The sequence below is a fragment of the Helianthus annuus genome, chromosome 6 (assembly GCF_002127325.2).
Source record: "Helianthus annuus cultivar XRQ/B chromosome 6, HanXRQr2.0-SUNRISE, whole genome shotgun sequence".
Classification (NCBI taxonomy): Eukaryota; Viridiplantae; Streptophyta; class Magnoliopsida; order Asterales; family Asteraceae; genus Helianthus; species Helianthus annuus.
Genome location: NC_035438.2, coordinates 104,508,672 through 104,531,191, shown reverse-complemented (window position 1 = coordinate 104,531,191; position 22,520 = coordinate 104,508,672). Strand labels below are relative to the sequence as shown.

Genomic DNA, 22,520 nt, shown 5'->3' with positions numbered 1-22,520 from the left:
TATCGATCGTGTGTGCCTGTTATGATAGAATAATGATTGCAACTGATTGTATAAACTGCTAGAATCTGGTTAGGGTTGTTGCTGTAATACGTAACTGTTGTTGATGATGATTGAGATCAGCGAAATCACAGACACCACAAAACACAAGGGTCAGACGAAAACCCTTTGTGTTTTCGTCACACCTCATGTTCAACCAAAACCCCCACGAAATCCCTGTTCTCAACGAAAACACATAAGTGTTTTCGGCCCAAGTTATGATTTCGGCCCAGTTGTGTTTTCGGCCCAACAAGTGTTTTCGTTCTACAGTGTTTTCGCCCAAGAGAGTTTTCGGCTATAAGTGATTTCGGCCCATCTAGTATTTTCGGCCCACTAAGTGTTTTCGCCATGCCTTGTGATTTCGCCAGAATATGATTTCGTTGCATGTGTTTTAGTCATATATTCTGAACGGTGATCCGTCACTTCTGTTAACTCTACTAGTTGTCAAACTCTGTCAGTTTACTATTCCTGTTGTGTTTGATAATCCTGTTAAGTGGTTAACTTTGTCATGTATATTAATGAATACACATGTTAGAACAAACTGTGAGAAACATTTATGTAAAGCTGAAATTTCACGAACTTGATTAACTGCTTATGTGATATATGATGATTAACTGCCAAACACACTTGGGGATAATACTGTGATGCAAGTTGCATGAGAAACATTACGAACATGTACTGACTGAACATACGTGCATAATATAGGACTCGACTGATAAACTGTGAGCACTTAACTTAGCATACCGAGCAAACCAAGGTGAGTTCACACAGCCAAGGCATGGGGTTCCCGGGTGGGAATGGGATTTGATGGATTATTGTACGTACTTAACTGATAGAACCTAACGATAAGAATACGACTAGACTAGTAACCCTTATTGAACTGATCTTCGCACACCTGCCAATGGTTGGCCGCGATATTATGACTGACTTCGCACACCTGCCTCAGGAAGGCCGCGAACTAAACTTACTATTCTTCGCACACCTGCCTTAGGAAGGCCGCGAACTAAACTTGTTATTCTTCACACACCTGCCTGGTAGGCCGCGATACGGATAAACCTAGTCTAGAATACTTTGGATAGTTATCCCCTAATCTTCGCATACCTGCCTGGGAGGCCGCGATGGAAATATGATACATGATATAAACGAACGAACATTCTGTTACTCACACTATACTATTACTGAACTGTTAACTGTGAACTCGCTCAACTAGTTGTTGACTCTCTGCTGCATGCCTTGCAGGACCTTAGGTACTTATGGAGCTTGCACATGGAGGAGCGGGTCGTTGTGGGATTCGGATCGTAGACTTTATGCTAAACAATTGAACTTATAACTTTACTTTGGATTTTCATTATTACGCTTCCGCAATTGATACTATGTTTGGTTTAGAACATCAATCGTATTGAAATGGGTTTTACGAATTATTTTATTTATATTATGCTATGTTCAATATGATTGATGGCTTGATCCTGGTCACGTCACGCCTCCAAGCGGTGGTACTCCGCGTGTGGATTTTGGGGGTGTGACAGTTACTATACAAATCAGTATAGTTTCGCAGTTTGACACAAATGTTCCCTGCGATCGAACAATCTTGTTTTCGACACACCAAACCATTCAAAACTTATTTCTAAGTTATGTGAAGGTTATTTAAGGTATGTTAAGCCTATTTCACTATCCCGAAGTGTTTGTCGCGTTTAACTGATTACGTTTACGCACCACTTTGCGTATAATTTTCCAGAAAGCGATTTAAAGCTTGAAATCGAATCGAATCGAATTGTGAAATCATCAAACACATAAAACACATATAATAACACCAAAACACATTATATTATTGATATTTAACATTGTTTTGCATTGTTCATCGATTAAAGAGCACAGTTGTCACAGCTCACATAGGAATGGACGAGGCCTTGGTGACTTAATAACAACGAAAGACTATTTGTTTATGTTTTGTTTCAATTTCCAATGTAATGTAATACATTTAATTAAATAAAACGAAATTGTTTCATCCATGGTTGTGAAACAATGATTTTGTTACAACACTCCCCGACGTTTCCGCCACGATTTATTGTTTTACGTGGTCGGGGTGTGACAGAAAAGTTGGTATCAGAGCCAATGGTTATAGGGAATTAGGTTATTAGTAATGCTTTGACCTAGACTATAACCTTCCTAGGACCCTAACGCAAGTTTACTTGCGTTTAGTCATAAAACAATGCCGTCACTTGTCCTTAGGTGACAACCACCATAAGAACAGAATGCAGGATTCATGACATGTGGTTTGAAAAGTGTTTAACCATGAACCTTGTAAAATGTTTTCCTTTATGAAATCATATGAAAATCGATATGAAAATCAAATGATGATGAAAGGACAATGCATGGTGATGTTAATAAAGCGCTAATGATTTCTCATATTTGGAGCATTCTGGTTAAACGTGACTCACTTTGGGTGGATTGGGTCCACTCGTATAGGCTAAAAGGGCATAGCTTCTGGACGTGCAAGGCAGTAGCGACCACTTGTTGTAGTTGGAGGAAGTTATTACAGCTTAGGCCTCTAATCAGGAATTTTATTTGGTCTAAGTTGGGTAATGGAAGCAATACTTCGGCTTGGTTTGACTGGTGGAGCCATTTAGATCCGCTCGGTAATTTTTTGACTCCAAGAACCATCTCAAATGCCGGTTTTTCTATTAAATCTACAGTTCAGGAAATTTGTGATAACGGATCTTGGAGGTGGCCTGAGGCGTGGAGGGATTCTTATCCTGTCTTAATCCAGCTTGATAATCTTCAGCTGGAATCTAGCCGATCTGATAAGCTCTTGTGGAACGATGGCAATGATTTAGCTGACTACTCTTCATCTCGGGCATGGCATTCTATTAGAGAGCGTGCTGAGGAAGTAGATTGGACAAAGCTAGTATGGTTCACTCAATGTATTCCCAAGCATGCATTTTTCATGTGGCTGGTCTTTCGTCGTAAGCTTCTAACTCAAGATATAATTCTGCAATGGGATTGGTCGAGAAGGAAAAACATGAATATGATGTGCTGTCTTATGTGTTATGAGGATAATGATTCTCATAATCATCTGTTCTTTGAATGCAATTACTCCACTCAAGTTTGGATCAATGTGCGTGGTAAGGGGGTATGAATACTGTCTCGCCAGAATGGGATCCTATTGTAAGCTGGTTAGCGGCTCGTGCTTCTTCAAAATCAGTTAATAACTTCATCAGTCGGCTCATAGTTGCAGCTTCGATCTACTTTGTCTGGCAGGAACGAAATGCCAGAATATTCAAGAACCAGACGAGACCCCCAGACGTCCTGAGTGACATAATCGTGCAGACAGTTCGATATAAGCTAATGGGAGTTAAGTTTAAGGAGAGCTCTAATGTTCGAAGATTGCTGGAATCTTGGGGGATATATTCAACACGGATGGAAGATGATGGAGGCTGATTAAGTTTCTCTTATGTTTACCTAGATTATAGTCTAGTTGTCGTTTTTGTTTGATGTGGTTTAGTTTTTGTGTTTTTTTGGAGTTTACTCTCGTGGGGGCTGTCCCATGAGAGAACTAGTGTGGGCATTTCCACGCTACTTGTTTTGTTTTTTGGGTAAAGGGTTACCCCGGTGAATTTTATATAAAGAATAAAGAATTACACGAGTGGGCCAGAGAGGCACACTAGGGCTAGCCTTGGCATACCAAGACTAGCAAAACCAAAAAACACCAACAAGCAATCACGACCAAACAAAACAAAAACAACCACATCAAAAGACGACCAGAAGCCGAAACAATGGCAACAACAAGACACACAAAGACTACAAATCCACTCTAGCCTGGATCAATGCTCATAGTCTTGACTTGGAACTTCCACCGCTCTAGCAATAACGGATTCTTGGATCCTCTCCCTGGCTTGAACGTCATCAACTTCATGCGGACCGTATGGAGAATAATATTTGCAATCAAGGTAGCCTCCCGCTGCTTTGTAGAAAATAATCTATTGTTCCTCTCTTGCCATATAAAATAAGTTGAAGCCGCAACAACCATTTTACCAACTAAAAATTCTGACGACTTACCCGAAGGATTTTGATAAAACCAATTCATAATAGAATCCCAATTGGCATCGACTGTTTCCATGTACGCCAAATCTTTAACCATATTCCACACTTGCAACCCATACGAGCATTGGAAAAATAAGTGATCACGAGAGTCTTTACCGTTCCAGCAAAGCGGACAACACATGAGGTTTAAATTAGTTGCACTACCTGCGTCCCATATCCCCATCCGATCTTGAGTTTTGAGCTTATTTTTTATAACAAGCCACATATGAAACGAATGCCTCGGGATACACTGAGAGAACCACACCAGCTCAGCCCAATGAACCTCTTCCCCACGCGAACGAACGTTATCCCAAGCTTCATATGTACTGAACTCCCTATGCTTAGCATATCTATCCTTCCATAACAACCTATCCGGAACATTTTGGTTCACAATAGGCGGCACAAGGCTCATCAAACCCGGATATAACTGAAGCCACGAGCTAGGCCATATCCACTCACTACGGTGACTGACAAGATCCGCAACTTTAGAGCTCATATTAAACCCCGCCCCATGTATGCGTCTTGGCGTAATGAAGACTCCCAAAGGACTATGATTACACCAGTTATCATGCCATGCATTCGTGCTCCGGCCATTACCAATCTCATACCAAGTAAACTGACGAATAGAATCACGAAGCTTAAGAATTTTCCGCCACCCCCAAGTCATGCTGCCCCGAAACGGTATATCCCAAAAATTCTTACCCTTAATCCTGTAAGAATGGACCCATTTAACCCACAGCGACTCCCTTTTAAGCAAAATACTCCAAACATGATTAGCGAGAAGAGCTTTATTCATATCCTGGATCCTTCGAATACCCAATCCCCCTTCCGTCTTAGGAAGACAAACATTTTTCCATGCCACTTTAGGATGGCTAACTTTATTCAGCCCCCCGCTCCATAGAAAATTCCGCATACGCTTTTCAATATCACCAATAATACGCGCCGGAAGCATAAATACAGATGCCCAATAAATATGCATAGCCGATATGACTGATTTAATCAGTTGAAGTCTACCCGCAAAAGAAAGAGTTTTATTCATCCAATGATCGATCTTTTTATCTACCCGGTCCACAAGAATCTTGCAATCCTTATACATAAGCTTAGTAGATATAAGCGGCACTCCCAAATACTTCACAGGGAGCTCTCCCTCTTGAAACGGCAATAGCGACCGAATTTCCTGCTTGACCACATGAGAGACATTGCAAAAGAATGTAGTGCTTTTAGCTACTTGTTTTGTTTGGTTGTTGATATATAGAATCATCGGGGTAAAAATCCCTTTACCCAAAAAAAAAAAAAAAAGACAATGCATGGTTAAATGAATAACTAGGTAGAAGTGAATTTGTATAAAAATGTATACTTCGTAAAACAATGTCATGTTCTTGTAAAAATGTTTCATGTCCTGCCCAAGTGGTTTAGATAATTTCACACCCCCAAAATCCACCCGTGGAGTATCACCGCTTGGGAGCGTGACTGACCAGGATCAAGCCACCAATCATATTGAACATGTAAGTAATAAGTAAAAGTAAATGTAATTCAACCCATCCAATATGAAAGGTGTTCAAAACATAAGTGCAACATCAATGTTTAGCGGAAGCGTAAAAATAAACCCAACATAAGTATGAATATGTAATGTTAAAATGTTTAATCAAAGCATTCACGATCCTTGTCCACAACGACCGCGCCTCCTAGTGCAAGCTCCATGTCTACCTAACGACCTGCAAGGCATGTAACAGAGAGTCAACAACTAGTTGAGCGAGTTCACAGTGGGTTATTTAGTAATAGTGTTCATTTCGTAAAACGTTTGTATGTTTAGTAACCCATGTATCGGTTATAATTACATCGCGGCCCTCCAGGCATGTTTGTGAAGATTAGTGGGGGTTTCCCATGTATTGTAGACTAGTTTTATTTGTATCGCGGCCCTCCAGGCATGTGTGCGAAGTTTAGTATCAGTATCGCGGCCATTCCAGGCATGTGTGCGAAGATCAGTATCAGTATCGCGGCCATTACAGGCATGTGTGCGAAGATTAGTGGGGGCTTCCCCATGTATCACTAGTCTAGCAGTATCTATAAGTGACTTTCCCAACCGAGGTCAGTATTTCATAACTCCCAACAACAACGTAAATACAGATAATCATCCAATCCCATTCCCTACCCTGGGAATCCCATGCCTTGGTAAGAGTGTGAACTCACCTTGGTTTGCTCGGTTTGTTATTGTGCTTCTAGTGTTAATTAATGGTTAGGTCCGTTACACACGACCTAAGGTACATTGCACATAAACTCAATGTAAGTGTTTACGTTCAAATAAGGTTTACAATTCCTTGGTGTCCAAACAACTGTGTTCCGTGTGATGATTGTTTACAGATTAACATGACATAGATTGCACATTCATACAGTAACATACAGTACATACAATAACATAGTAACATACAGTAACATACAGTGGCAGGATAAGTGTTTTTCATTCAACATTTAACCTGATTCCAGCTCTGAATATTATTAAACTTGGACCTTTCAAGCATTAACAAACTCGGGCTATATAAGCATTAACAAAACTCGGATCATACACTACTTATAAAATTCGGAACAGGTTTCATTTACAAAACTCGGACTATATAGCATTCAATCAAAACTCGGACCAAACACCCCTTATAAAACTCGGACCACACATTGCTTATAATATTCGGACCATACATCAATAACAAAGTTCGGACCAAACACCCCCCACAAAAGCTCGGACCAAACACCACCTCTTAAAACTCGGACCATGTTTCAATCCCAAAACTCGGACCATGTGATCACTACAAAGCTCGGACCATGTGTTTAATACAAAGCTCAGACTCAGGGAAATCAACTAAAATTCGGACCCCATGTAATGTTTAAAACCCTGACTCTCATAATCACAATCATCGGACTTTGTGACTTCACAATGCCTGGACTGTTAACTCCAAACAACAACACACCGAATCAACAAAGCCAAATTATAGTTTCTGATGCAACAGTTACAATAAATCAGCACGATCAAAACCCTATTCTTCCATACGAATCAACCAAAAGTTTAACTATTCTAGCATGTGGATTGATCCTAATCACAGGCAAATCATCAGACAATTACAAATCATCTTACAAACAATCTAAAAGATCAACTAATCACAGAATCATTGTTTGGAGAACAAGGTTTTGCATGAGATCAATTGAATAAGAATAACAACGTATGATGTAAACATTACCTTAGATTTGACGTGGGGTTTGCTCTGGAAAGATTGAAAGATCAAAGATCAAGAGTTTAGAGGTTGGTGAAACCCTAAATGATTAGAGAACTTGCAACTGCCGTATGATTGGAATTGGTGAGAATGATTAGGGTTAAGGGGTTTTGTTTTATTTTCATCATTAACACTAAACACCCCTAACTAATAATTTTTCCCCCAAAGCACATAACCTCGTGTAATTTACAAATAAAGCATATAACTCACGCGTTTTTCATGCAACACACAAGTTAGCAAGTAGACTCATGTAACTAACCCTAGTTAAATGCAGTGCTATGAATGTATGATTAAATTAACTATGATTAGGTTAAAGTAATACCCTGAAGTTGCGGGTTGTCACATTATCCCCAACTTGAAAGAAATTTCGTCCTGAAATTTAGCATGCGGTTACTGAGGAAGCTAGTTGTGTTGTGTTGTTTACTGGTTTTCCTGGGGTGTCACATTATCCCCCCGTTGATTTGGAATTTCGTCCCGAAATTCTGTAGTAGCTTCAGCCTCAGTAGTAGTTGCTTTGTTCTTAAATAACTGGGGATATTTGAGTTCCATTTGGTCTTCTCGTTCCCAGGTATACTCTAGGCCACGACGGGAGTTCCAACGAACTCGTACAAGAGGTATTCTAGTGTTCTTGAGGACCTTAACATCCCGGTCCGTGATTTCAACAGGTTCCTCGACGAAGTGTAACTGTTCGTCGATAGTGAGTTCCTTCAAAGGAACTATGAGGGTCTCATCTGACAGACACTTCTTCAGATTCGACACGTGGAAAACGTTATGAACTGCACCGAGTTCTGCTGGTAAGTTCAGTTTGTAGACCACTTTGCCTATTCTTTCAATGATTTCAAACGGTCCAACATACCGTGGATTGAGCTTGCCTCGTTTACCAAAACGGACCACACCCTTCCAGGGTGAGACTTTGAGTAGCACTCGATCCCCAACTTGGAACTCGAGCGGTTTTCTGCGTTTATCAGCGTAGCTTTTCTGATGGTCACGAGCTGCCGCCATGCGTTGTCGTATCTGTGCAATCCATTCAGTAGCATCAACTACCATTTCTGGACCTGTGATCTGACTATCACCCACCTCTGCCCAACAAAGAGGTGATCGGCATTTACGTCCGTATAATGCCTCGAATGGAGCGGCTTGTATGCTGGTGTGGTAACTGTTGTTGTACGAAAACTCCACTAACGGGGATGTTTTTCCCAGCTGTTGCCGAAATCGATAACACACGCCCGAAGCATGTCTTCTAGAGTCTGAATAGTGCGCTCAGACTGCCCATCCGTCTGAGGGTGGTAAGCTGTGCTCATGTCTAATCGAGAGCCAAAAGATTTGTGAATTGCTTGCCATAGTTCTGAAGTAAATCCTGCATCACGATCTGAGATAATAGAGGTTGGCCAAGAAGTGAGCAGACTTTGTGAGTCGATCCACGATCACCCAAATAGTATCGTTCCCACGGTGGGATCTAGGCAGGCCAGTAACAAAATCCATGGAAATTTCCTCCCATTTCCATTGTGGTATCTTTGGTTGCTGAAGTAGGCCTGATGGTTTCTGGTATTCCGTCTTGACCCTCGCGCAGGTCAAACACTTGCCGACGTAAGTTGCTATGTGGGCCTTCATGCTAGGCCACCAGTACGTAGTTATAAGATCGTGGTACATTTTATCCGAACCTGGATGTACCGAGTAGCGGGACTTATGAGCTTCATCCATTACAAGCTCGCGTAAGTTCCCATAATGTGGAATCCAAATGCATTCTGTTACGTAGTAGGCGCCGTCTTCCCTTTGTTCTAACTGTTGCCTTGAGCCGCGTAAGGCTTCAACCCTAACGTTTTCTGGTTTCAATGCTTCTACCTGAGCATCTCGTATCTGTGCAGGAAGACTAGACTGAATAGTGAGTTGTAATGCTCGCACGCGTCTAGGCGTAGTGTCTTTCCGACTGAGGGCGTCAGCCACAACATTGGCTTTGCCTGGATGGTACTTGATGGCGCATTCGTAATCAGTATGTAGCTCGACCCATCGACGTTGCCGCATGTTCAATTCCTTCTGCTTGAAGATATGCTCGAGACTCCTGTGATCGGTGTAGATAGTGCACTTGGTACCGTACAGGTAGTGTCACCATATCTTAAGCGCGAAAACAACAACTCCAAGTTCTAAATCATGTGTAGTGTAGTTCCATTCGTGAACTTTAAGTTGCCGCGAAGCGTAGGCAATGACTTTATCCCTTTGCATCAATACACAACCAAGACCCTGAATCGACGCATCGCGGTAGACCACAAAATCGTCTGTGCCCTCTGGCAATGTGAGAATAGGTGCGCTGCATAGCCTATCCTTTAGGTGTTGAAAAGCGTGTTTCTTGTGTATTACCCCAACGATAGGTAACACCTTTCTGTGTCAGTAGTGTAAGCGGCTTTGAGATCTTTGAGAAGTCTTTGATGAACCGTCTGTAATAAGCCGCCAAACCCAAGAATTGGCGTATTTCTGTTGGTGTACGTGGTGCAGGTCAGTTCCTGATCGAATCTACCTTGGATGGATCAACATGAATCCCATCCTTGGTTACCACATGGCCTAGAAAGTGGACTTCACGAAGCTAGAAGTCGCATTTTGAAAACTTGGCGTACAGTTGTTCCTTTCGAAGAAGTTCCAAGATGAGTCGTAAATGCTGCTCGTGTTCCTCCTGACTCTTGGAATAGATCAGGATGTCGTCGATGAAAACAATGACGAACTTGTCTAGATAAGGCTTGCACACTCTGTTCATAAGATCCATGAAGACTGCAGGTGCGTTCGTTAGTCCGAACGGCATGACTAGAAACTCGTAGTGGCCGTAGCGAGTTCTGAATGCTGTTTTAGAGACGTCCTCATCCCGGACTCTCAGCTGATGGTAACCTGACCTCAGGTCAATCTTGGAGTAGTAGCTCGACCCTTGCAGCTGGTCGAATAAGTCATCAATATGTGGCAGAGGGTAGCGGTTCTTCACTGTCACCTTGTTGAGTTCGCGGTAATCTATGCACATCCTGAAAGTTCCATCTTTCTTCTTCACAAACAGTACTGGAGCTCCCCAGGGCAAAGAGCTAGGACGAATAAAACCCTTATCCAAGAGCTCTTGCAATTGCTTAGACAGTTCTTCCAGTTCAGTTGGAGCTAATTGATACGGTGCGCGGGCTATAGGTGCTGCTCCAGGAGCTAGTTCTATCTGGAATTCGACCTGGCGATGAGGCGGTAGACCAGGTAAGTCTTCAGGAAACACTTGAGGAAAGTCGCGTACAACAGGGATATCCTCTATTCTCTTCTCTTTCGTTGACGCATCTGTAACAAGTGCTAGAATGGCAGTGTGACCCTTTCGTAAACATTTCTGAGCCTTCAAAAAGGAGATGATGCCAACCACGGCACCACTCTTGTCGCCTTGAACCTCAAGAGGTTCTTTACCCGAACGGGGAATACGAACGGTCTTCTCCTTGCATAAGATCTCTGCTTGTTGCTGGGATAACCAATCGATACCAATGACGATGTCGAAACTACCCAGAACTATGGGAATGGGGTCGATGGAGAAAGTCTGACCGGCTAAGACGATGTTACAACCCTTGACTACGTGTGTGGCCTCTAAACTTTTACCGTTGGCTAACTCTATGACATGTTTGGTGTTTAGGGGTGTTGGTGTACGTTTTAACATTTGACTAACTTTTAGAGACACATAACTGGTATCCGCACCCGAATCAAACAATACAGAAACACAAAAGTCGTCGAGAAGAAACTTACCCATAACTACGTTAGGATCATTCCTTGCATCACCCTGCCCCAGCATGAACACGCGACCCCTAGCATCATTGCCATTATTGTTTCCCCCGTTGTTGCCATTGCCCTGATTGTTGTTATTATTGTTGTTCTGGTTCTGGTTTAACTGGGGGCAGTCACGTTTGAAGTGGCCTTCAGCACCACATTGATAGCATCCTTTGTTGCCTCGCTGCTGTTGTTGCTGCTGGTTTCGTGGAGCAGGTGGTTGTTGTTGCTGATTCTGGTTCGCAGGTCGTGAGCTTCTGCAATCTTTAGCCTCATGACCCATCTTGAGGCACCGCTGACAACGAACCTTATTGCACTGGCCGTTGTGTTGCTTGTTGCAAGTATTGCACCTTGGGAGATTTCCCCGATATCCACCCTGTCTTTGATTGCCCGAAGATTGCTGACCAAGGCTCTGGTAGTTATCAGTCTTGCGCTGCTGAACCTGAGACTGAGCTGTAGCTGAACCTTTGCTGGAATCCCCATCCCATTTCCGCTTGTTATCACTGGGAGTAGCGGAAGTAGTAGCATCGGTAGCACTGATACGTTTAGGCAGCCTGTTCTGTTCCACTGCCTGATATGTGAGGCGATGAGCAAGACGCTGAATATCCTGGATGTTAGCAAGGTTGGCTGATGTCACGTGGCTTTGAATTTCTGGTGCCAACCCTTTGAGATACAACTCAATACGTCTGATAGGAGGGTCCACCATAGTTGGACACAGAACGGCCAGCTCGTATGACCGTTTAGTATATGCCTCAATTTCCGACCCCGTCATTTTCAGATGAAAGAACTCCACCTCTAACTTGTGGATGTTGTCACGTGTGCAGTATTCCCGTTTAATCAGCTCCTTGAAATCATTCCAAGGAGTGGCGTTAGCAGCTGCCAATCCTAAAAGTTGAACTTGCGCATTCCACCAAGTCAGCGTGATTCCTTCCAGTGTGCCAGTGGCGTGCTTCACCCGCGAGCCTCAGGGCATTCACACATCTCAAACACAGACTCGAGCTTTTCAAACCAATGGAGGAGTCCCACTCCTCCCTCCGTGCCACTGAATGTGCTAGGACGACAGTCCATGAAATTCTTGAAAGTGCAAACAGGTGGCTGAGCGTGTTGACCTGTTGTGTATATAAGAACAGGACAAGGTTAAACACAAGAGTTGGTTTAGGAGTGTAGGATCTAAAGATCCTAGTGTGAGTTACGACTGCAGGGTATACCTCCTGCTTGTGCGGCTACAAGTGCCGCAACAACTTGTTCGTTAATAAGAGCCGTCAACTGGGCTTGTGTCAAGTTAATGCGTCCAGCCATGATCTTCATAGCAAAGGTAACATAAGTGAGAGAGCGTTCGCGAATAGTGCGATGACAGAAGAGAGTAAGCACACAAGTGTTCTCAAGCAATAACGAATAGTAGGCTATGTAATCTAAGCATACCACGAGCAAAGTTCTATGTAATTCTGGCAAGTAGGTAAAGTAAACATGAATAGTAGTACCTATGATGTTGAGCCTTGCACGTGGAGCGAAGCGTCATTGTGGATCGTTGAGCACTGTACTGGTTATAGTCTGGTTTTAATAAAAACGTTTTCCCCAAATTAAAACCAAGTTCTCTATAACCAATGGCTCTGAGACCAATCTGTCACACCCCCAAAATCCACCCATGGAGTATCACCGCTTGGGAGCGTGACTGACCAGGATCAAGCCACCAATCATATTGAACATGTAAGTAATAAGTAAAAGTAAATGTAATTCAACCTATCCAATATGAAAGGTGTTCAAAACATAAGTGCAACATCAATGTTTAGCGGAAGCGTAAACATAAACCCAACATAAGTATGAATATGTAATGTCAAAATGTTAAATCAAAGCATTCACGATCCTTGTCCACAACGACCGCGCTTCCCAGTGCAAGCTCCATGTCTACCTAACGACCTGCAAGGCATGTAACAGAGAGTCAACAACTAGTTGAGCGAGTTCACAGTGGGTTATTTAGTAATAGTGTTCATTTCGTAAAACGTTTGTATGTTTAGTAACCCATGTATTGGTTATAATTACATCGCGGCCCTCCAGGCATGTTTGCGAAGATTAGTGGGGGTTTCCCATGTATTTTAGACTAGTTTTATTTGTATCGCGGCCCTCCAGGGATGTGTGCGAAGTTTAGTATCAGTATCGCGGCCATTCCAGGTATGTGTGCGAAGATCAGTATCAGTATCGCGGCCATTACAGGCATGTGTGCGAAGAGTAGTGGGGGCTTCCCCATGTATCACTAGTCTAGCAGTATCTATAAGTGACCTTTCCCAACCGAGGTCAGTATTTCATAACTCCCAACAACAACGTAAATACAGATAATCATCCAATCCCATTCCCTACCCTGGGAATCCCATGCCTTGGTAAGAGTGTGAACTCACCTTGGTTTGCTCGGTTTGTTATTGTGCTTCTAGTGTTAATTAATGGTTAGGTCCGTTATGTCACACCCCCCAAAATCCAACTGCGGAGTACCACCGCTTGGAGGCGTGACGTGACCAGGATCAAGCCACCAATCATATTGAACATGTAATTAAGTAATAAAAATCAATACGAAAGGTGTTTATCAAAACCAACATAAGTAAGTGTAGCGGAAGCATTTATGTAAAACCCAACATAAGTATAATTGTTTGAAACGTAATAAGTGTTTATCAATCCGTTGCCCACAACGACCTGCTCCTCCTTGTGCAAGCTCCCATAAAGTACCTAAGGTCCTGCAAGGCATGCGGCAAATAATCAACAAACTAGTTGAGCGAGTTCACAGAAAGTAAATGCGTAATAGTAAGTTCATGAGTATCAAGTGGCTCTACTGGGCCAGTATAGGTTTCTATTGGTGGGGGCTTCCCATGTCATTAATCCACTAGACTATGCGTAACCATAAGTGTTCTTCACAACCGAGAACAGTAATACGTACAAGTTTACGCAGGATTTACGTAAGTATCCTTCACGACCGAGGATAGGGTACGCGGGGGTTTACGTAGGTTTTACGTAAGTGCCTGACACAACCGAGGCAGTAGTGAGTATCCGTTCACGCAGGTTTTACGTGAGTATCCTTCACAACCGAGGATAGCGAGTAGCATAAGTGTACGCAGGATTTACGTACGTGTCCTGCACAACCGAGGACGATGGTATGGTAGTCTAGTAATGGTATCCGAATGACTCTATTCAACCTTAATAATCCAACCCAATTCCCACCCCGGGAATCCCATGCCTTGGCTGTGTGAACTCACCTTGGTTTGCTCGGCAGATACACAAAGAGTACAGGTAGCAAGTAAATGGTCAACCACGTCCTATCACGGTTTTTATACAAGTCAGGTTTTGACTTCACGTAATGCACGTATAAAACATACAAGTTAACATGTTTCGAGCACTTATAGAACATGGTAACACTTAGCAGTCAAGAGCATAACTTGTGCGTTCTAATCTCGGCCAAACATAACATTCACCCAAATAACATATCGGCCCAATTAAAAGTCCAATGGTATACACGGCTCAAATAAAACGCATAACAGCCCAATTAGCAGTCAATTGCATAAGTCCAAAAGGTTTGGCCCAGAATGATTGGGCCCGTGACAGCGTAGGCCCAAAACGGTGTATGTGCATAACTGGTCTCGAGTCGCAACAGGGGGTTACTATCATGAACCCTAGTGTAAACGTATTCAATCTTCATTACCAAACATAACATCGGTAAACATATACTAACCGGTTGAGATGGAACGAAACCGAAGAGAGGATGAGGGGATCGCCGGCTTCGAGAAGAGGGTTGTCTTCGATTCCGGTTCCGGTCGCAAGAGAGAGAGAGACGAGAGAGAAGTAGGGTTGTGTGTGTGTGAGTGTTTTGGTAACGATGAGAGAACAAAACCTCCTAACTTGGTTTAGTGTTTGCGAGTGGGGAGTGGGCCGAGCCCAACTCGGTGCTCACCAATCCGAATGCAAAGTGTAGAGCCCAAAAGGCTTGTGCGGTCCAAAGGTGTTGTGCGATTCGGGTTGCCTAATGCTGTGCGGTTCAATACATACATGCACACATAACATATAGCACAAAGCACAAAAACAAAACATTCATTAATTCATATAATTCAGTTCTCACAAGCACGTAACGTTACATCAAGGCAAGTCTAAAGTCCGAGTTGTCACATTATCCCCAACTAATTGGAAATTTCGTCCCGAAATTTGGTATGCACTCACTGAGGAAGCTAGGTAAGTTCAATCGTTCACTGGTTTTCCTGGGGTGTCACATCCTCCCCCCGTTGATCTGGAATTTCGTCCCGAAATTCCGAAGTAGTAGCTTCAGCCTCAGTAGTGGTTGTATTGGTTTCGAATAACTGGGGGTACTTTTCTTTTTTTTGGGTAAAGGGTTACCCCGGTAAATTTTATAAATCACCAAACAAAAGAACAGGGTGTGCCAAAACACTGACACACACTACAAGTCAGACAACCAAGCCAAAACAAACCCCAAAACACAACAACCAAAAACAAAGAACAACCCGAAAACAAAAGAACACAGCCAGCAACGAAACTATCAAACTACACACCCCCCATCAAGAAACTTTAACCCGGGTCTTCAATCAGCACCCTTGCTGGGATCTGCCACCTCGTTACAACTCTGTTGTAATCCACATGCTTTTGAAGCTTGAAATCCATCAACCGAAGCTGGACTGTATGTTTAATCTTCTCGGCAACCTGGCTCACCGAACCATGAATTCTGTTGAAGAGCCTATTATTGCGTTCCTGCCAAATAAAATACGTCGCAGCCGCTACCACCAACTTACAAACCACACGTTCTAGGGTATTAGAATTCGAGTGCCGCTCCATCCACTCCAAAATTGAAACCCAAGATCCAGAAACGGTATCCATATCAACCATAGCCCTTACGTCCCTCCAGACCTGCGAAGCAAAATCACAAGAGAAAAACAGATGATCTCTAGAATCTCGATCATGCTGGCAAAGAGGGCAGCACATAAGCCTTAAGTTTGTTTCACTACCCGCTTCCCAAACACGCAACCGGTCCTGCGTTCGCAACTTATTTTTTATAACCAACCAGAGGTGAAAAGAATGCCGTGGGATACACTGGCTGAACCAAACCATATCCTCCCAGCTAACAGGAGTATCTCAGGTACGAATGTTGTGCCAAACTTCCAACGAGGAAAACTGTCGCTGATTGCCCTCCAAATCCTTCCAAACCGTAAGATCCCGTAACTGAGGGTTAGGCATATCAATGCTCAACCCGATCAAAACTGGATAGAGATCATACCACGCTTGAGGCCAATTCCATTGGCCATTGTTGTCAAGTAAATCCGCAACTGAAGAACTGAGGTTAAAACCCGCGTTTGCAATTCGTCTTGGAGTTATCATCGCCCTAAGAGGACTCAAGTGACACCAGTTGTCGCTCCAAGCATTAGTTTGCCTACCGGACCGAATGACTTTCCAAATGAAAGGCCGAACAATGTTACGAATAGATAGAATCTTCCGCCACCCCCAACTCATACCACCCCTACATTGAATCTCCCAGAAATTCTGATCCTTCACTTTATAATCATAGATCCATTGCACCCATAAGGACTTGCGTTTGACCAGAATGCTCCAGATATGGTTAGCGATTAGAGCTCTGTTTACATCCCCAACCCGCCTAATGCCTAGGCCACCCTCTTGTTTCGGAAGACAGACATCGTTCCACGCAACTTTAGCTTTAACCTTACCAATGTTACCCGCATTCCAGAGGAAGCGACGCATACGTTTCTCCAGGTCATTTATGACACTAGCCGGGATAATAAAAACTGAAGCCCAGTAAATATGCATTGCTGAAAGAACCGAGTTGATAAGCTGAAGCCTGCCCGCAAAGGATAGGGTTTTTGTCATCCAGTTGTTAATCTTTTTGTCCATTCGGTCAACGAGGACTTTACAATGGCTAGCGGTCAACTTTGACGAAATCAACGGCACACCTAAGTATCGAACAGGCAAGGACCCTTCTTGGAATGGCATAATATTTAGAATTTCCTGGCGAATATGCTGCGGCACGTTACAGAAAAACACCGTGCTTTTTGCAAGGCTCGGAACCATACCCGACATTTTCGTGAAATCCTCCAAAGCGTCCTTGATCTTACTTACCGAATAAGTACTTCCATGCACAAATATGAACAAATCATCAGCAAACGATACGTTTATAATCTTCTGTTTCTTACATTGAGCATGGTATTGGAACAACGAGCTGGCACTAGCAGCCTTTTGGAGACCTAACGTGAGCACCTCCATAACAAGAGTGAACAAATACGGAGACATGGGATCCCCTTGACGCAAACCCCGTTTCCCTTTAAAGAACCCGTGAAGATTGCCGTTTATGCTCAAAGAATATGTTGCCGTAGTAACGCATGTCATTATCCACTTCACCATTTTCCTATGCAAGCCGAAATGACAAAGAATCCTCTCCAAAAACGACCAGCTCACCGTGTCGTATGCCTTTTGAATATCTATCTTGAAAGCACATCTAGGAGGGCCTTTATTTAGATGATAGTTGTGCATTAATTCTTGCGTTAATAGAATATTATCAGATATCCGCCTACCTGGAACAAAAGCAGACTGATTAATGCTGACCAGCGACTCCAAACTGCCCTTTAATCTGTCCGTAATGATCTTACTGATACATTTATAAAGCACGTTGCAGCACGATATAGGTCGGTAATCTAGAACCGAGTCTGGCGTTTCCACTTTTGGAATAAGAGCTAAAATAGTATGATTAACTTGTTTCAGCATTTGACCATTGTCAAAAAACTCCAAAACCGCATCCGTTATCTCATTACCCACTATTTCCCAAGCATGCTTAAAGAAAGCCGAAGTATACCCGTCAGGTCCCGGGGCTTTAGTTTCACTTATGCTGAACATGGCCTTCTTCACCTCTTCACGAGTAACTTGTCTAACCATACTATTCGCATCATTTTGGTTTACCACATTAACGAAAACATCTGAGTTAAGGAGAGACCGAAAGTGATATACAAACCAAAAAAGATTAACGATAGGCCGGAAGTGAACAGACCTAGTTCCTCTAGAGGTCCGACTATTGAAATCAAGAATTCATTTAGTGGCCTAAATGGGATACATGACGAGGAAGAAACGGATGTGGAGGAGGTAAGACTTGCTTCGGATGAGGGGATGCCGTCCCTTATGAAAGGAGATTCAGGAAATAAAACAGGTGCAAGCACACCTGCTGTGAAGGTTACTAATGGTTAGTTTAGCTTCCTGGAATATTAGGGGGTTGAACCGCCCTCTGAAACAAAAGGAGGTTCAAAAGTTGTTAAAAGAGAACGGGGTTCAGGTGTTAGCCATTTTGGAGTCTCATGTTAAGATTGCAAATTTGGACAAGGTGTGTAAGAATGTTTTTAGGAATTGGGATTGGGCTTCGAATGGAGCGATGTGTTCGAAAGGTACTAGAATTATTCTGGGGTGGCACATGGATAATATAGATGTTATGGTGGTTGATGCTAGTAGTCAGGTCATGCATACTCAGATTACGTTAAAACACGATAGAAAAAAGATGTATGTCTCGTTTGTGTATGCTAGTAATTGTTATAAAGAGAGAAGACAGCTTTGGGAGTCGCTGAAGATGCATAAGGGGCTGGTCAATAATTCTCCGTGGATTATTATGGGCGACTTTAATGTTGCTCTTAACATTGAAGATAAATACATGGGGTGTTCTAATGTCAATGCTGCTATGATCGAGTTTAAAGATTGTGTCGACTTTTTGGAGGTGTTTGATGTTAATGCTAGCGGTATACATTATACTTGGAACCAGCGATCTAAAGTGGGAGTGGGGATTCGGAAAAAGCTGGACAGAGTTATGTCCAATGTTCATTTTACTGATGTTTTTCCGGAAGGACATGCAATGTACTTGCCCTATGGGGTTTCGGATCATTGCCCATGTATTTTGAAGATGCCCTCTAGTCAAAAAGCAAAACCAAAACCCTTCAAGTTTACAAATATGTTGGTGCATAAGAAGGAATTTGTGGAGATTGTGAAAAGGGGTTGGACCAGTAATGTGGATGGAGTTCCCATGTTTCGGGTTGTGAAAAAATTAAAGGGGCTGAAGCATGCCTTTAGATCTCTTTTACATAATCAAGGGAACATCCATAAAAAGGTTTGTGATTTTAAAAAAGAGCTGGATATTCTTCAAAGCAAGCTAGATAAAGATCCGAATGATAATCATCTTCGTGAGGCTGAATCGGCCTGTTTGAAAAGATATCAAGAAGCTGCTCTAGATGAGGAGAGGTTTTTGAAACAAAAAGCTAAACAGAAGTGGTTAGAAGTGGGGGATGCCAATACGGCTTATTTCCATAATGTAGTAAAATGCCGCAACCATGTTAACAAAATCCACACTATAAAAGATATGGAAGGTAATCATCATGACGGTGAGGGGGTGTCGGATGCTTTGGTTGACCATTTTAAAGTTTTTCTTGGTAATAAAGGGAATGTAACTAAGAAGCTGGATCCGAGTATCATTTCTTCCAAGCTCAGTTCTCAGGTCACTAATCATATGTGTAGGCAAGTCACGGTTGAAGAGGTTAAGGGTGCTATTTTTTCGATTAATGAGAATAAATCCCCGGGACCGGATGGTTATACATCTGCATTTTTTAAGAAGTCTTGGGAGATCATCGGGTCTGACGTCACTTCGGTCGTGCTCGACTTCTTTGAATCAGGTAGACTGCTCCAAGAGATAAATCACACGTTCTTAGCTTTGATTCCAAAAGTGGCCACTCCTAGTATTGTTACGGACTACAGGCCGATCTCATGTTGTAATGTTATTTACAAAGGTATTAGCAAGATCATCACTAACAGGATTCTCGAGGGCCTTAATGTGATAATTAGTGATAACCAATCAGCGTTTGTGCCGGGGAGGAGAATATCCGATAACATTCTCCTAACTCAAGAACTCATGCATAATTATCACCGGCAAGTCGGCCCTCCGAGATGTGCTTTCAAGGTAGACATTCAGAAGGCCTATGACACGGTGGACTGGGATTTTCTTCGTGACATCCTTCATGGGTTTGGCTTCAATCAACGGTTCATCGGATGGATTATGGAGTGTGTTACATCCACGTCTTTTTCTCTGAGCATCAATGGAAACATTCATGGGTATTTCCGAGGAGAGAGGGGTTTACGTCAAGGGGACCCTATGTCTCCCTATTTATTCACCATGGTTATGGAAGTTCTTACGCTCCTTCTTCGAAAAGCAGCTGATACGGAACCATCTTTTAGATTCCATAACAAATGTGAAAAACAGATGATTATAAATGTTTGCTTTGCAGATGACCTCCTTATCTTTGCTAGAGGTAATACTCAATCGGCGAGGGTTATCATGGACGCTTTGATAAATTTTAAGGATATTTCGGGCCTGGCTCCAAGTAATTCTAAAAGTTCTGCGTTTTTTTGCAATGTTGCTAGTAGCATAAAATCCAGAATCATGGAGTTTGTTCCTTTCGAGGAGGGTAAGCTGCCGATTAAATATCTTGGGGTTCCTCTTTTGGCGTCTCGGCTTCTTGTTAAAGATTGTAAAGTTCTGGTGGAAAGAATGGATAAACGGATCATGGATTGGAAGAACAAATTCCTTTCTTTTGCGGGTAGGCTTCAATTGGTTATCTCGGTCCTTTCTTCTATTCATGCGTATTGGGCTTCGGTTTTCTTGTTACCATCGAGTATTATTAAGGAGCTGGAGACTAAGATGAAGTGGTTCTTATGGGGTTATGGTACAGCCGCTAAAGGTAGAGCTAAAGTTGCCTGGAAAGAGGTGTGTCTTCCTAAGTCTGAAGGGGGGCTTGGCATTAGACGCATTATTGATGTTAATCGATCTCTTATGACGTATCACATCTATAGTATTCTTTCGGAAAGGAAATCCCTTTGGACTAAGTGGGTTATGATTCATAGGCTAAAAAACCGCAGCTTTTGGGACATTCCTATACATAGTAATTCGCCATGGAGTTGGAGGAAATTACTGAAATTCAGGCAGGTCGTTAGGCCTTTTTTCTGGTCCAAAATCGGTAATGGCGAATCCATATCCTTATGGTTTGATAAGTGGTGTAGTCAGGGTCCGCTGTGTGAGTTTGTTACTTATAGACGAATGGCACAACACGGTTTTAGCATGTGCTCTAAGCTTGTGGATGCGGTAGATGGGGGTAACTGGACTTGGCCTGAAGCTTGGAGGAATTTATTTCCTGTCCTTTTTCAGCTCCAACCGGTTATGTTATCGTCTGGCGTTCAAGATAGAATCATGTGGATGAATTCTGAGGGCAACTTGGTTTCGTTTGAGTCTAAGGAGGTGTGGGCGGCCATTCGTTCTCGGGGCCAACCTGTTGATTGGTCGAATATTGTTTGGTCTCGGTTCAATATTCCTAGGCATGCTTTCATTAGCTGGCTGATTTTTAAAAAGAAGTTGTGGACTCAGGATAGAATTCTTCACTGGAATCAAACTGTAACCGGTTCTATGAACCAAATGTGCTGTCTATTCTGTTTTTCAGGTATTGAAACCAGTGATCACTTGTTTTTTGAGTGCAGCTATTCAAAGAAGGTGTGGCATGGTGTTCGAGAGAAAGGAGATATGTCTCGGGTTAATGAAAAATGGGACGTCATTATGCAATGGCTGGTTCCTAGAGCTTCTCATCGGACCGTTAAGGAGGTTACGAGCAGACTTATTGTGGAAGCCTCGGCGTATTATATTTGGAGGGAAAGGAATGCGAGATTCTTTAACAACCAACTTAGACCGCCGGAACAACTTGTGGAACTTATTTTGCATACCGTCAGATCAAAATTGCTTTCTTTCAAGTACAAAGCTAGTGCCAATGTCAGCAGGTTCTTGGAGAAGTGGAACGTGCATGGGGCAGAGACCTTTGATGACCATTGTTAGATAATTTGTAATAGTTGTCTTTTTATGGTTGTTTATGTTTTTGGTTGTGCTCTTGTTTACTCTTTGGTGGCATGTCGCCAAGAGAACTAGGGGGTGTTTCAGCCTTCCTACTTGTTTTTATTGATATGATATAAAATCACCGGGGTAACCCTTTACCCAAAAAAAAAAACACTAAGTCTCGTAAGCCACCAAAATAGGGAATCCAGATCTTTCCTCTGAAATATAAAGTGTCATCCTTATTTGTTTCCATGTGTTTCCTTGCTCCTCGTAAATATTCTGCTCGTATATTTCCTGGCTTTAGGGCTTCCCGTTGTGCGTCGCGCACTCGAGTAGTGAAGTTTGTCTGGATTGTCAACTCTAAAGCTCGTACTCGTAATGTTCTAACTCGTTCTTTCCGGCTTAAAGCATCCGCTACAACGTTTGCTTTCCCCGGATGGTATCTGATTTCGCAGTCATAATCGTTCAACAATTCTACCCATCGCCGT

General features: G+C 42.8%; 1 protein-coding gene across 1 annotated transcript; it reads left to right on the top strand.

Annotated features, from left to right (window-relative positions):
• The first annotated feature begins 2,404 nt into the window (after nt 1–2,404).
• On the top strand, nt 2,405–3,474 carry LOC110944990. Its single transcript, XM_022186631.1, has 2 exons — nt 2,405–2,957; nt 3,164–3,474. The coding sequence occupies exons 1-2, from the start codon at nt 2,405–2,407 to the stop codon at nt 3,472–3,474; spliced, it is 864 nt and encodes a 287-aa protein (XP_022042323.1).
• The last annotated feature ends 19,046 nt before the right edge of the window (nt 3,475–22,520 follow it).

Coding starts and splice junctions, on each gene's coding strand:
- LOC110944990 (XM_022186631.1), top strand. CDS start 2,405: ATGCATGGTGATGTTAATAAAGCGCTAATGATTTCTCATATTTGGAGC. Junction 2,958..3,163: donor GCTAGTATGGTTCACTCAAT/GTATTCCCAAGC, acceptor GTGCGTGGTAAG/GGGGTATGAATACTGTCTCG.